The following is a 16,722-nucleotide window of genomic DNA, read 5'->3' as shown; positions in this document are numbered from 1 at the left end:
ATATAAAAGCCATAAGTCTGTCTTCTCACATGGGCAAATAAAGGGAAATTAAAAAATATACATGAGTGGGGGTGCCACTGTGTGTCTTGCAGCCTGTCTTACCTCACAGGCTTAGAGGTGCAGACACACATTACAGGAGCAGTGTGGGAAGAAATAACCATATTGCTAAGGTAACATAAGAACACACAGACAGTACACTCTCTGTCTTCTCCACAGGACAAGGAAAGACAAGGTCAGATCTGTCTGTTTGTGGACATCTAGGGATGGTGGAGAATTTCTCCCCAAATCTTCGGGGGGCCGAGCGCCAACGCATTCGGCCCCCCGAAATTGGCGGTGAAATTCTCCGCCCCCTCACACACACACCCCGGGACGGGACTTACCTTTGGTGAATGTCCCTCCTGGCAGCGGGTCCCGGCAGCGGTTTGGCGGCGTTTCGTCATGGGCGGGGGCGGCGGCCGGTCTCCCGACCAGCTGCCACTGCCGCCATTGCAAAAAAAAAAACCTAAAGTAAAAAAAAACACACACACCTGTGCATAGGCTACGTAACGATTTACATAGCCTATCACGGCTAGATTTCCAAAGTCAGCCGTGATAGGCTACGTAAATCGTCACGTAAATCGTCCAAAATAAGGAATGCAAATGGCGGCGCCCATGGGCCGCTGCCATTTGCATACGCGCTTTTTTTTTTTTTCAATGTCACCCGTGATAGGCTATGTGACGATTTACGTAGCCTATCATGGCTGACTTTGGAAATCTAGCCGTGATAGGCTACGTAAATCGGCACGTAGCCTATCACAGGGTCTTTTTTTTTTTTACTTTTTGTTTCGCGGCCGGGGAGACGGGGTGCTTCTCCCCAGCCTGAATTTCATCCGGGCGAGGCGGGAAGCCTCCCCCCCTTCGCCTGAACTTCGGGGGGGGAAAGCGAAGCGCCTCCCCTCCACCGCGAAGCCAAGCTGCGAAAAGGTAAGTGACTTTCGTACATCCCTATGGACATCTAGTGATTCCTAGTGAATGCTGCTGAAGCGGTGTGCCATGATTTCATCTCTCAAATGTTACATGTTGCCCATTCCTTTTCAGCTGTAGAACCCAGTTGATAGAGGAAGAAAAGAGGTGTAGAACAGGCCTGGGGTGTTGCTACTGCTGCTGTTGTCCTTTTTCTCTTTCTTTTGCTCTTCACATAGAAAAAGAGAAGAGAGTGAAATTGCTGTTAAATTAATGGAGCAGAGAAACCAACTGGAAGCCATCAGACAATTCTGCAGTATGCACGCAGTCAGCTACGCACTAAACTGCACTTAACCCAGGCTGGGACTTTTCAGTGGGTCAAGAAATTGACAGAGAGATAACCATAGAATAAGGGATGACAAAATTATTTTATAGAGGAAAAGATACATGGGGGCTTTGACATGAAAGGAAATGAGTAAACACAAGTTGGTGTGGCTGGGAATGAAATACAGACAGGTGACGTGCTATTTGTCCCACCATCCAACTTTCAAAATGTGAACACAGGCCAAATATACCTATTCTTGTCCAAGGTTGAGCTCTGGGGAAAAGAAATGATCCTACAAGTTTCCAGCCAAAACCAGCTCTGCACAGCACTGATTTGCTTGTTCCCATGATATCCCCAAGAAACCTCCCTTCCCATTTTCCAAGCATTTAAAAAAACATTTTAAAAGTTTATTTTTTTATTACCAGCAGTGTAAGTAGTAGGAGAATAGGTGACTGATCTGAAAGGCGCTAGATTCTAGCCCTGCTATAACCGGTAGATAGCAATAGTTTAAATTTGGAATTAGGAGAGTTGTTGGGAGAGTTTTGAGTGAAATGGTGGTATATTGATATTACAGAACGGAACTCTATTTCCCTTCTTCCCATTCACAACCCCCTTGATTTGCTATTGCATGGTGTGCAGATTTGATTTCTAATTTATCTTGCTGCCCCCTCTTATGTCGAGGTTGTGCATTACAGAGGAGGAGGAGAAAGGACCCCATTTCCTATCTATGTCCTGCACATCCTTCCAATCTCATCTGTATTGTCAAGAATGTTTTCAACTAATCACTCTCCCTCCACACCTAGTTTTATACTTAAAGGGAACTGCAAATATATGTCTATGTGCTGTGTCAAAGATCCAGTAACACTAACAGAGCTGATGTGTATACAAAAGCCATGAATACATCTCCATTTTAACAGGAGTGCTTTGAAAGTCCTACACTGCCTGAAGTTTTTGTGATGCTATCAGATGGGGTAGCTCAGTTCTCAAGCCTGTATCTTGCTAGACTGAGGCAATGAGAGATAGAGTTTGGTCTTTAAAATGCATCCAACAGTGTTTTCAAGTCATGCCATAATCTGTCACTGCTTGGGGTTTCAAACAGCACAACATTTTGCCTCTCAAGCTTCTGTTTACATCTGATCTACATGTGGCTGTAGAAACAAAGTAGCTAACTCCATGTGTGTGTATTTTATTCTATATATTAAGTCCTGAGATTTTAATGATTATCTACACAAGAGTTTATTTGTGCTGATGCTATTTATTTTATTGTCAGGCAATACCAACAGTATCTTTGCACTGGACTACATCAGTGGTGCTTTAACTCTGAATGGGCCACTGGACCGAGAAAATCCTTTCTACAGTGCTGGATTTATACTTACAGTGAAGGTGAGACTGGCTGTATTGGAACAAGTGTTTCAGAATAACTCAAGGGAGAAGAAGGGAACATCAGCTGTTGCAGCAAGCCAAGAGCTAAAACGAGTTGTCACATGAATCTGCAACTGCACAGATTTTGGAAATTTGGATTTTCAAATGTGTGCAAATTTGAGAACTGATGAGAATTTCCATATGCACTTCCAAGTTTGTTCGATTACTAGTTGAGAATATTGAGTGTCTAGGAAAAAAATCACACCAGAATCATTGCCATGCTTCCCTAGGAAGATGAATTCACAGGCAGCACATATTTGCTTCATGGGAAAATGTGTTAAGTACAAATAAATTTGTTTTGAGTTTCAGAAATCTGAGGTGAAGTTGAGTGTGTGTGTTTACATTAGCTGACTTATACATATAACTGAAATCACCCCCTCCCAAATTTATTTTGACATGAAGATGGGGGAGGGGGTTTGCCCACATGTTGCAGCTGATTACAATTCCATAAAAAACTATTTCTAATAGACTCAGGTGTCTTTCTTGTCTGACTTTAAGCCTTTAGATTTTAAAGCATATCATGTTATTTCCAGTTGAAAGGGAAGTAATTTCAGGACAGACCCACTTTTCATCATCCATAGTCCCAGCTACCCAATATGGGTACTGGCACTATGGGTCTTCACACACCCCAAATACATTAACATTATATCAGTAGCCACCACACGATGGAATATTGAAATGGTTCCAAGGCTCCATCATGAGGTATAATTTGTCCTGCCTTGAAACATCCCTTAGAATAATTTGCTTGACTTTTGACCATTAATCTCAACTGCAACTCAAAAACAGCTGATTGTTACATATGGATAACAGAGTTATCAAGGTGTGATGTAATAGAAGGTAAATGGCATACAAGGAACATAGTGTAAGCCATTCCAAATGAGAGTTTTCAGATATAAACAGAACTGAGTGGTAACAAGAGTAAACAAATGGAAAATAATTACAGGCATTTTCAGTAACCTTTCCCAGGCAGTTTGTTCCTTTGTTGCTGTTTTTATTCTGTATCTTTTCCTTTCTCAACTCTGTTAGATGTGAGAGAAACCTAGAACCAACAATTAGGTATCACCAATGTCACTGGCAAATTGGGCAGTGCTATGCAGCTGGAATTCTGGAAGAAATGCAACCTGCCAGCTTCAACTAAACAATAGTGTTACTATTACAGTGTTGAGGTGTTGTGTGTATGTGTGTGGGGGGTCTTTTCTTTTTGGTCATCTCTGTGGCAACAGTAACATTTGGTACTCATCAGACTCTTCAGACCCAAGAGTGCCCATGCTGAACAGCAAACGAACTATCGTGAGGAGGGGCAAAGCAGCTTGGCTAACAAAGTTCTTGAAGGGCCATGTTCCAGCACCTGAGATCCTCCCCACTCCCTCCCCACACCATCTCCAATCACAGCTCTTTAATTAAAATCAATACCAAGCCAATGAGATGGTTGGAAACATATTTAGTAATATGGATTCCACTGGGCTGGAGGGGGTGTGTGGGGGGAGAAAAAGCATCTGTTAGAGGGTCATCGATTGGGAGGGTGGCTGGCGATTTCCAAAGGAGTACTGATCACCTCCCTGCTGCCTAGAAGGGCAGTACTTTGTCAGGTAGGAAAAGTGGCATGCAATTACTCCACTTGACCTCTGCTGAGGGTCTTTCAGTGGGATTCTACATGGTCAATATGCTATTATTGCTATCCCTTGAAATCCTGCTTCTTTCTCTAGTTCGGGCTTCTTTTTAGTTAAAGAAAAATCTAACTGGAGATGGAATCTGTTTTTAAATAGGGGAAAGGGTAACTTTTCTTCAGCCCTGCTAATTAACTTGGTGTGCTTTTGCTGCATAGTTTTTTTCACAACAGAATGCAACAGATTTTGTCCACTTTCTCTGGTAGTCTGCTACTGCATAAGAGTAGAGAAACAAAAATCTTGATGAGGATCACTGGGAGGGAAAGAGAGTTTATCCTCCCGCCCCCGAGATCTGCTCAAGATAGCTGTGTTCCACTACAGGGAAACAGTAATCTTCACCAGTATTACTGGGGAAGGGAAGCTTAAAGACTCTCCCTGCCCTCTCATGATCTTGATCAGGATTGCTGGTTGGGGGAGGCAAGGTTAGAGCCTCCCCACCACTGCAATCCTGATCAGGACTGCTGTTTCCCCATTGCTAATAGCAGCAGCGAAAGAGTGATCTGTTTCCTACCACCAAACTGATGCCTGATCAGTTGGGCAGTGGAGAAAGCTGGGCGGAGCACCGCAGGAGTTCAGCACACCACACAGACAGCCACTTTGGGTTGCCCACATTTGGGATAGAAGAAGCAATGAGAAATGATGGCATGCATTGTCTCCACAGAAGAATGTCTCTCAAATGATAAAGAAAGGGGTTCTGTATTAGCAATTACAGGTGAGCAGAGCTGTTGTCTTCAAAAATTTGCAAAATGAAAAAGGGGATTTTGGTAGATGTGAAACACCCAAAATCAAAATGTAGTTTTCATGGTTGTTCACAGCCACAGTGTTCTCCCTCTCTGTCAAAATGTTCCACCTCTCTGCTCCTCCCATGGCATCATTTTAACTTCCTCTTCAGCAGGTGCCCAACCATGCCTACTCTTGACACTGCTCCTGGGTAGAACCAGTGTCTGGTAGGAGACTTGGGGACATTGTTTTATGGTGGTTCCATTCCTATTTAGTTGAGAGCTCCCAGAAAATGGTGCTGGGGAACTGTGCTTCAGCCCCTTGGCCTGCGGGGTTCCTCAGGGCTCTATCTTGTCCCTTATTCTTTTTAATATCTACATGAAATTGCTATGGAAGGTCATTCAGAGTTTTATGAGTCTCATCAATATGCTGATGATACCAGCTCTTCCCTCTTTTTCAATGGATGCCAAGGCAGCTATGTAAGTCCTAACCTGTTGCCTGGATGCAGTGGGGGACAGGATGTGGGTGAAGAAACAGGCTCAATCCAGACAAGATGGAGGTACAACAGGGGTGGTATACTGAGCAAGATGAAACCATTCTGTAGCCGGTCAGATTGACTACGTAATGGTGTGTGTTTCTCCTTTGCCCCTAGGCAATGTGGGGCTGCACTCCCTCACTTCCAGCACTATGCTGCAAGGGCAGGCATGAAATTGCTGTGATGCAGTGCAGACAAAGAGGGGTCATGGCAGGGAGGCAGGTGTTGGGTCTGCTTAAGCATGGTGCTTGCTTCTTCCTCCTCCTCCTCCTTGTTTTCTTCTGGCCCTCTAGATGGCTGAGTAGTCCAGCAGTGCCCATGGTGGGAATGTACTTGAAGTTATCTAGCTACATGCAGAGTCAATAATCTTCTCTCTACATGCAGAGAGCCTTACAGACTTAAGGTTATATAGATGCAGTCTGTCTCAGTGCAGCAGCCTTGAGCTTCTCCTGACTCTCTGGATGCAGCGACTTTATGCTTTTCCTGCCTCCCTGGGTGCAGTGGTCTTACCCTTCTCCCACCCAGGGCCAGCCCTACCATTAGGCGGGGTGAGGCAGTCACATCAGGTGGCAGATGCTGGGAGGCAGCAACAAGGTATTCAAGGAGAGAAATGTATTCTGCCCCCCACCCCCAAGTTAGCCTGCTGCTTTCAAGTTCAGTGGAGAACTTGAAATCCCATCATTAGTGTTGAAGACAGATTCCTCTGCCAGTACAGTCAGGTTTTATACATGGAATGGAAGGGGGCACCATCTTGTCCTTTGCCTCAGGTGGCAAAATGTCTTGGGCTAGCCCTGTTCTCGCCTCCCCGGGTGCAGTGATCTTATGCTTCTTCCTTTCTAGTGCAGACTCAATGAAAGTTTAAGGGTGAGAGGGCATGTGTGGGGTGTTGGAGGATGAGGCCAGGACAGGGGGAAAATCAGAGTTTTTCAGCCCCGGGTAGCAAGAGTTCCAGAGGCCTGGTCAACCTGCAGGGGAAAGAGCCAGGTCTACAGCAGGAATGGTGGGCTGGTTTTACTCACTTAGCCCAGCCATCTCCTGAAGGCCAAGTCTCCTCACTCGGCCCAACATTTTATGACCATCAGTGTCAGTATGTGTTCTGGTCTGGGTATGATTTCTTTATGATCACCATAGCTTCTGCAGTTCTTTGTGACTATTCTTTGGACTATTTTCTCCTTCCGATTCTCCTTCTTTCAGGGAACAGAACTGAATGATGACCGCACACCTTCCAATGCAACAGTAATGACTACTTTCAACATTCTTGTCATTGATATAAATGACAATGCCCCAGAGTTCAACAGTTCAGAGTATAGTGTGGCTATTCCTGAACTGGCCCAGGTGGGCTTCGCCCCTCCACTTTTCATCCAAGTGCAAGATAAAGATGAGGTAAGACTTAAGAACCAAGATTTAAACTCCTCTTCTGCAGATTTTTTTTTTTTAATCCATCCTCTGAATTTTGTTCCTAGAATATTTTGTTTCTTCTTCTTTTACATAAGAATTGGAATAAAGGAACTTTTGCCATCTTATTATTTTATTTTAAATACCTTTGTTAATAAAGTATCAAGAATGAAACAAGGAGAGTATCATTCTTAAAAGAAAGTATACACAAGTTCACATTTTTAAAAGGTAGTATACACAAGTTCACATTTTTCTGACTAACATCCATAGCACCATTCATTAACTATACATGTTGCATCTCTGCTTATGTATATTATTCTTAAAGTTAGAGATATTGCCAGTCCTTTTTCAGAACTGCTTCTTAAGAATGAACATTAATCAAATATTACATGGCCCTTTTCATATAAAATATTGCATATTAGATTGAAAATGTGATACATAAAAGTTCTTGTTACTTGCACATAGTTTTTATGGTATTACTATAATACACATTAAGGGGAGAATCTTATGCATGTTTAGACAGAAAAAAACTCCTACAGCTCCCAGCATTTCCTAGCCAGCATGCTGGGAGTTCTAGGACTTTTTTCTGTCTAAACATGCATAGGATTTCACCCTAATTCATGTTAATTACACTGTATATTTCTATTAAATAAAACATTCAATGTTATGAATAGAGATTCCCCAATCCAGCTTTAAATGTATCAAATTTTTCAAACGATTGTTGGTAGTGGTTGTTTATTTGTTGTATCTCTTCTTAAACCCTAATAAAATTTGGACAGCCATTTTACATTCTGTAATTTATTAAGCCATTCTCCTACTATAGGGTGTATTCCTGCATCTTAACTGTTTGCCATCTTAATTAAAATCAATTGTGCAATGCTATATAATCCCTCATTGCAAGGAGATAGATTGCAAGAAGTGCAAATAATAACTTGTGGTGAACTGTACAGTTTTACCAAGATAACCATGAAATGTGGAGAATGGCTTGAGTATTTTTCAAGATCCACATCTTCTCAGCCTCTAAAGTATTATTTCCTTCTGTAAGATGAGGACAATGTAGCTGATGAGTTCTAGCGAGTACAGTTGCAGTTCTTGTGCAAATGAATGTCTTCCTTTCTTGTGTTTATAAATTGAGAGGTGTTTTCCCCCCTTCTGGTGACAATCATGAGTCTATGGAATTGAAAGCTTGGGTTGTTTCATCAGAATTCTTCCATGGGTTCATTTTTGTGTTGAATGCACAAAATGGCTATTTACATTCAAATGTATCTACAGGAATTAGAAATTCTGGCTGTGTAGAAATCACTGACAGTGACACTGAAGGGCTTAGAATTTCATCCGTAGTTCTCATATTGATATCTTCTCATTCCCCGCATCTGTGTTCTTAAAGTTATTGCTGGTCTGGTTGTATATCAATATACGTTTAGAAAAGAAAACCATGAGAAAGAAAGTGATGTATGCTCCCTACCCACTTTAACTCATAAATGTATGTTGTGTTCACTTGGAGGCCTGACAAAAAATAAGACAAAGATTATTTTACTTCCTTTTTGGGATGGGGTTCACTATTCTCTAGCACAAAACTCAGTGATTGTCAAAGTGTAGCCTTAACTGTGTAACTGGGTAAGGAGAATGGGCAGGCAAGAAGAATAGGCTTGAAAAGAATATTAACACATAACCAGAGAGTGGCGTTTTATTCCACTTTAACACAAGAAACTTTGGGTCTAATCATGGAGATGCACTTCTATGGATGTCACAAACCGTTTGGGTTAAGCATCGCACTGCTCCTGGATGCTATGATGACAGTGACTTCACAATACTGGGTTGTATTACCCTTTGTCTATCTCTTCACATGGCTCAGTCCTTTTGTTTTCTTCTAATTTCTCATCTTGGAACCTTCCAGAAACCCCGTTTCCCCTGGTTTGACTTTAATACCTTCACTTGTGTGCTTTCCCTCTTAAACATATGCATCCTTCATTGAGTGAGATTACCCCCCAGTACCACATGCCTGCAGCATCACTGGCTTTTTTCTGAATTCATTAATATAGCTTCTATTTATTGCAGCAATGGGCCATTTCACTTAGAAATTCCATTATTTCTTCCGCTCCCAGCCCTGGGGTTATGCTCCTCAGTTACTCCTCATATTTGACTCATGTATTCATGTCTTATTTCCTGTGCATCATCAAACGCTATGACTTTGCCACAATCTACGATATCTGCTTTAAGGCTGAGTCAGCCAGGAGGTAGAAACCTGGGTGATTTGCAGTAGATCGGCAAGTGTTTCTGACTCTCAATATTTTAACAATAGCAAGTAAAATTAAATGCTTTTTTTAAAACCTGCCATGGATGGTTTTGTACTAATTGCTTATTAGCCTCAGTGTTCCTCATTTGTAAAATATGAGTATTAACTGGTTGCCTTTGACTAAGTCTTTATGCAGCTCTATTGGCCACTTTGGAGTTTTGTGTTAGAATCCCTGATCTGTAGTATCTCAGATGTAGGTTTGAATTTGAATATGCAATGTAGGGTTATAGGATGCTGCAGGTAATTGACTCTCCCCCCCTCACCCCCTTCCCATTTTTCCCCTGGTTCTGATCAGTGGACCTCAGGGATTTTAGTGAAAAACAAAGTAGATCCCACAAGCCCGAGGTCTGTCCACCTCTGCTTTGAGGGACTACTGAAACATTATGAATATATTTCCAAGCTATCCAAAATCTCTGTTGTGTTGGTATCATGTCCTATAGTTGCCTTCAGTATTTACAAGAAAAATATGGCTTAACTCTTTGGTGTATTTATTTTGCTCCTGGAGGGTTCATTTAATTTAACCCAAAGTTTTAATTAAGTAGGGGGTGGATTTTTGTTTTAAAATGTGCATTTTGCCCCAAGGCAAATGGTAAAAATTCACTTATTGGAAAAGAATGGCAGTTTAATGTTTGTTCTGTGGTTGTCTTGCACAACAGGCAGGTTCCCCTTAAGAAAATTCACATTCTTGGCACAGTTTGCTGAGAAAAGAAACATTTTCATATGTTAAAATATGCAAAGTGGTTATTATCACAGCATCATTTGCAAAGCTGTGTTTGTGATATCCAATGAGCAAAGAGTTTTGGAATGTAAATGATCCCCAAAAACATTTAAGACTAAGGAGTCATCCTCTTGTGCACCTTTAGCACTTACGATAATCTTTCCTGTTGTTTAGACAATAAATCTTCACAAATATGAATCTCTGTAAAGATTCAAATCCACTGGTGAACGAAATGCTGTTTTAGAGACTCATTGACAGCTGGTTTATAATATTGTTATGTGCTCCACACTTCCCCAAGTGGTGATAAGTTCCAGGGGCAATGCTTACCCAGGTACGGTTTCCTTTTGCAGAGAGAAATCTGGAGACTTAAAGTGTATCATTTGAGTTTATTTACCAACATACAAGTTGAGCATAGATGGAGGCAGACAGCATAGCACTCCTAAAAACAGCAAATCCATTGCCACACATCAGATCTCCAGAGAAGCACCTCAGATGCTTTCCAGAGTTCAAGGTTTGTTTGCTTTCCCACCCACCTCTGCCTGGCTGCCTTTCAATCTCAGTCTGTCTCACACCACAGTTTTTTCTATCACACTTCCCTACAACCCAGTTTCCCACTTTCTCACTAACCCTTAAAACACACACACACACCCCTAGATTATATCATCCTTAGCTAGGAGTGAGAAAGGTATGCCATCTAGCTCCTTCAGAACCCTAAAGGAAGATGCAGTTATTTTCTGGCTTTTGAGAAAATGCCTACTAGCCATTCTGGGCCATTAATAATGATATTATCCCCATGGGATAGACCAGAGGCTGCTTTATAAACCTCCATGTGGTATTGCTTACTGTTTAGTGAGTTGTTTTTGTGTACAGTGGTTTACCAGATAGATCAGGGATTTTTAACTGTACATTACATTCACAAACAGGAAATCACTCACTCACCATTGTGTGCAGACAGCTCATCATACCATACTAACCAACCCCATACTATACCATACTGCCATCACATATAGTAATTTAAAGAAGACATCATGTAGCAGTGTGGAAACAGGTCTTTACTTTTTATTTCACTGATCATCCCCATGAGAGTATACAAATTGCCTTGCTGAATCAGACCAAGAGTCCATTTAGTTCATTGTGCCTCCAACAGTGGCTGGCCACCTGCCTTGGGGAGTGCATGACAGAAGACCCATACCCTCTTGTTTGTCCCTTGCATCTACCACTCAGAAGTTCACTTCCTCTAATTATAGAGGCTTCATTTGGCTTACCATGGGGTGAGGTAGGGGGGGGGTGTCACCCTCTCCCCTCAAAGAGCACTTAAGTCAATGTACAATTAAAATGAAAACTAATAAAAGAATAAAACTAATACATCGACCACTCAGCTAAAAACAGAAGCAAAACCAAACAAACCTTAATTACAATAAAACCAGAGAAATGACAATAACCATTGAAAGCTTGATGGAAACATATTGCGAGCGGAGATGGGTTAAAGAAGACGCAGACAACAAGCTTGGGTTGAAAATTGGGCCACATTTATTGAAATAGCTGCAAAGGGGTAACTAGGACGGGCATCTAACTGTGTCAGCGGCTAGCTGGCACTTCTTGGGTGAAAACATACCCAGCATGAGGGGTGGCGGTGATCTCGCCATCCCTCCGGACTGCCCCTTCTGGGGGAGGTAGACCTTCCGGTGTCACCCCCGACCCGGTGCCATGAAACACCTGGGTGAGTGAGTAGGGTTGGTCTCCCAGGCAACCCTTATCCCCCCGCCGAGCCGCACAACCCGTTCGGGGGGCCCTCAGGCGTCACCTGTCACCATAAGGTGCCTCTGCATGCACACCATCCCTACTTTCCTGTTTTGCCCATCCTAGCCACCAACTGGAATGTGACCGATGATAAAGACCATATTCCCTTACAGGACACACTCGACCCGCAAAACACTGTGACGTAGGCAAAAAAGACGCACAGTAATAGGCCAATCGAACTGTGAGCCAAAAAATTCCTACATGATTCCCAAAGGGCAACCGGTAATAAACCCACACTGCTTAGGGGAGGGTGGGAGGGAGCTGCGTTGAGCCAGAGAGCTGAGTTTGAGAAGGGGGCTGAGTTTAAGGCAACTCAGCCTGCCCCTCCTTGCATGGTGGTGCCACTGGGGTGCACCAATCAAAGGCCCCTGCGTCATGTCACCCCACCCACCCGCAATGGCCCCCCCCTTTTAGCCAGACAAGCTGGCGCCGGGTGAGGGCATTTGCGAGCGAAGATGGGTTAAAGAAGACGCAGACAACAAGCTTGGGTTGAAAATTGGGCCACATTTATTGAAATAGCTGCAAAGGGGTAACTAGGACGGGCATCTAACTGTGTCAGCGGCTAGCTGACACAGAAGCTGGCACTTCTTGGGCGAAAACATACCCAGCCTGAGGGGTGGCGGTGATCTCGCCATCCCTCCGGACTGCCCCTTCTGGGGGAGGTAGACCTTCCGGTGTCACCCCCAACCCGGTGCCGCGAAACACCTGGGTGAGTGAGTAGGGTTGGTCTCCCAGGCAACCCTTATCCCCCCGCCGAGCCGCACAACCCGTTCGGGGGGCCCTCAGGCGTCACCTGTCACCATAAGGTGCCTCTGCATGCACACCATCCCTACTTTCCTGTTTTGCCTGTCCTAGCCGCCACAGGAGTCACAAGCCTAGAGCTTGTGAAACTCCCCCCACCTGCGCAGAAGAACTTCCCGCAGGCCCCTTTGCAGATCAGACAGACATATGTTATTCACTAAATGAGACAGGCGGACACCGTCCTACCTGTAACGCTCCCTCCATGTCCACAGAATTCCCTGGCGGGTGGTGCATCCATCACCTCATTCACCTGGCAATAAGCCATTTCTCTGTGCACTTTCCAACGTGCCCTGCCACTGGCAACGTCATTCCATTCCTTCCCATTGATCCATGGGAGCAGTGAGGGCTGCAATAGGCTACTTCTGGCCAGGTATGCTGGACCACCTGTATCTCAACCAAGGCCTGTTCCATCAGGTCCTCGCCTGGCTTACAGCCAAAGTCATTCCCTCCAATGTGCAGCACCTAGACCTGCAGAGGAAGACTGACAAACTTGGTGGGACAGAGTGAGGAGGGGACTCCCACTGTATGCCACGTCTATGGAGCCACTGGATCTTAATGTGACAGGGTGACAGAAGCTGAATTCTGAAGAAGACATACAAGCTCTTCATGAAGCTCCAGACATCAAAACGTGCCCATGTAAGAGCACCCGTACCGGCGTACGACGAGTCTGCTGGTCTCAGGAATAAGCACATTAAGGGAAACTACACAATTGCCCTTAAGTCAACAGCAAACCATTGAAGTGATAAAAACGGAGGCCCCTCCTCAGACCCGTGGCATGCCATAAAACCCATAAGGTGCCGCCAGAGCATAATCCGTTGACTTGCGTTTGGCCGTGGGCCACTGCCGTGCCCTTGCCATGCCGATCAATTTGATCACCAAATATGTAAATGGATTACTTTGGGCCAGACCTGTACCTTGCAGCAAATCAAGGCCCTCCGGGACAAGTCGGCCTTGTGAGCCCAGACCAACCCTGCATTCCGTTAGGGCTGCTACGTGGAACAGGGAAACGTCTTATTGGAAAGCTCAAATGGAGGGCCATTACCCCCGGAGCCCGAAAGGGGTACCCGGAGAGAGAGGGTGGTTAATTTACTAATGCAGGCCAACATCTGTGCCCAACACTATCTTGCACGCCGAAACCTAAATTCTGACATGGAGTCAGTGAAACCCACCTTTGTGGGCTGGAAGGCTAAATGGCCAGCTTGCGACTTATGGTCCCAAATAGTCTGTTGTTCCTTACGGAGGCATGAAATTGTGGCCAATGATCTATAGATAAGGGCCATGAATCCTATCGCTGAGGTTTTGCCTAATGCGCGGCTCACACACCCTGCTCTGTCACAGGCGGCTCCTGTACGGAGAGCCATGGAATGCAGGCTGGCATGCCTGGCTTCAGTATCCCGATCTCCCATAGTACTGCAAGGATGGGATCTGGGAATGGAGCACCCATGGGGCTAAGGCCTGGAAGATGTTGACCTAATTTCATGACAAGGCATCGACAATTGGGTTTGCCTAACCCAGCACATGGTGGACCCAGAACCAGATGTTGTAATACTGACTCTGGAGCGCGAACACACTGACACATGACATGACCCTCCAATTTCGGGAGGACGAAGAATGAATAACGTGGTTATGTTGTCATAGTGAAGGGGGGGGGGTTACTGACTTGGCTATAAGTTTATCCCTCAATGTGCTTGGCAGGGGCGGCAGCCTCCACTCTACAGGCCTTTACCCACTGCACAATTGGACCTGCCCTAAGAATCTGAAACCCCTTGGGGTAGGGGCGGAACCATGTGAGTCCGCAGTCCAGCTTTGAGGAGAGGCTCACGCTTCCGAAAGGAGGTGCCATTAAAGCCCTACTAAGTTGAAGCCATGCCTGATGTGTAACTAATTGGAGCTGTGCCTAACGGACCTGAAAATTGTCCTGAGGGAGGTGAGAATAACACCTAAGGGTATCGGATTGGCTTCACCGAACGTTGCTGTGGGAGACAGGCCCTCAGCCTTTGTGAGCTAAGGGGCACCGAAGTAACAGAAAAGGGGAAGCAATACTTGCGTTAGGTCAGAACAATGACCACCATCTTTGGACTCCATGTAGCACATGCCCATCAGGGACCCGTGGCCAGGATCCCAGACAAAGACAGCTGCCTCATCGAAGAGGTGTGACACACTGAGCAGAGATGATCAGGGATCTCGTGATAATTGACTGGCCCTCAGGAAAGAGAGGTTACGAATCAGGATAAACTCCCTAGAGGATTTCCTGGGCACCATTTTGAGAAGGGAGATCCCTAGAATAGCTAACGGGGTGTGGAAAAAAGGGGGGGCTAAAACCCTTCTGCCAGTACTGCATTGTTAACCTCTCCTGAACCTGTCGACGCCTAGCGAGGAGAAATGTTGCTTACGAGGTAGGGATGGTCTATGTTGACCTAAAGAAAAAATGCTAGGGGGGCCCTAGAACCTAGCATAAACTGTGTCCCAAGTTAAGATGCGTTCCCCCAGTTGGGTAGTGTCTTAAAGCCGGAGTATCAGCGCCAACCTTACTAGGCATTGGCCATCCAGAGCTTCCTACTGCCTCGGCTTTTCCAAGGGGACCCTCCCCTCCCCGAGCATTGGACAAGAGGTGCAAGAGTGCTGACTGCTACAAGGGAGCATTCACGATGAAAACTGCACGTGTCCTGGGAGCATGTGCCCATTGGGGCTTTATTCCCAGCACAGATAGCAGTGCTGAAGCAGTGGACCCGCCATAGGCCGAGGGCCAGTGCGGGAGACCACCTGGTGAATGTGGCCACTGCCAGATCTGTTGCCGACCTCAGCTGGGAAGGAGTCAAAATTGGAGTGAAAGGTCCTGGTCAAACAGGTCCTTACGCAGAGAAGGGCAATGGCAGCCCTCCTGCGAGAGGCCTAAACAAGCCATTCGCACACCTCCTCGGGCGAAAGACATTACGAGAAGGAGTAGCCCTGGTGACAATACAACTCGCCAGATTAGCATAGGGATCTGATATGCCCCTTACATGGATGTCCAAAACGGGCGGGGGCAGGCGAGGGATCCTAATTAATCCAGGAAAAAACCCTGTAAGATGATGCATTAAGCGGCTGGGGTTACTGGGGTGTGACTGACGGAGCTGCAGGCAGCCCGAGTGTCATATAGGGAGATGACATTGGGAGGGATAGCCGCCCCCAGGTAGGTAAGCTAAGGCAGCAACCCCACAGCCGTAAGGGTCACCCGTCTGAACAACTGGGGTGAGGTGCAGTCATCTCACCCATATCCAGGGCAGCCGTGTCTGGGTCCCCGGGAGCAAGGGAGGCGATACCACTTGCATTGCTCCTGATGGAGATGCCTCATGAGGGCGGACCGCCTTCAGGTGTGCTGTGTCGCCTGGGCGAAACCCCAAGGAGGAGGATGTTGCTTGGATCACTGCTGACGGAGATGCCGCAGGAAGGTAGACTGCCTACAGTGGTGGGGTGCTGCCATGGTGAACCTGCGAAGGCGAGATGGAGGCCTCAATGGCGTCTGGGTGCCCTGAACCCAGAGACGAGCTGTACCAATCGTGGGCACACTCTGATCCCCAGCTGGAAAAAACTGAGGTTGTTGCTTGTGCGCCCAGGGAAGATGAGGCAGCAGAAGGGAGGAGCTCTGCTGAAGGCGGTGAGCCTTCTGGAAGAGCCGATGAAGAGGAGGTGGATGCCTCAATAGCATCCAGGCGATCTGAAATAGAAAGGAGCAACGAGCGTTGGGTCTGCTGTCGTGTTCGCTTGTGCTGGACCACTGAGGATTTTTTGTGCCTGGCCAGGGGAGGAGGAGGGATCCCCGAGGAACGCTCAGCAGCTTCCAAACGAGAAAAAATTGATGCCAGTACCGGGTCTGCGTCCACATCAGAGTCAGAATCGGGCCTTGGCAGCGGACTTTGGGGAGGGGGGGCGGGGCCCTCCCATTCCCTTTCTTACCACCCTGGCCCTTCTTAGGAGGCATGATGCAGGAGGTGAATTACGCAAGCTAACTGTCAGGGTGGACACTGAGCCCATAGAATCCCAGAGTAGTTCTAATGCTGAGGAAGAGCAGTCGCTCCTGGGAGAGGAGCGCACTCCTCTTTCCCAGGACCAACAGCTGAC

At 45.9% G+C, this 16,722-nt stretch overlaps 1 protein-coding gene across 1 annotated transcript in view; it reads left to right on the top strand.

Annotated features, from left to right (window-relative positions):
• Positions 1–16,722, top strand: part of CDH23 (cadherin related 23) — a 512,093-nt gene that overhangs the window by 332,603 nt on the left and 162,768 nt on the right. Inside the window, exons 10-11 of the mRNA XM_084845647.1 lie at positions 2,538–2,650; positions 6,806–6,994. Of these exons, the coding sequence (XP_084701773.1) occupies positions 2,538–2,650; positions 6,806–6,994 (302 nt within the window). The remainder of the gene's footprint in view (positions 1–2,537; positions 2,651–6,805; positions 6,995–16,722) is intronic.

Source organism: Heloderma suspectum, chromosome 3 (genome assembly GCF_057233095.1).
Source record: "Heloderma suspectum isolate Gila_16-S chromosome 3, 16-S_ref, whole genome shotgun sequence".
Lineage (NCBI taxonomy): Eukaryota > Metazoa > Chordata > Lepidosauria > Squamata > Helodermatidae > Heloderma > Heloderma suspectum.
The sequence above is the reverse complement of the archived record's forward strand: the minus strand, read 5'-3'. Positions and strand labels throughout refer to the sequence as shown.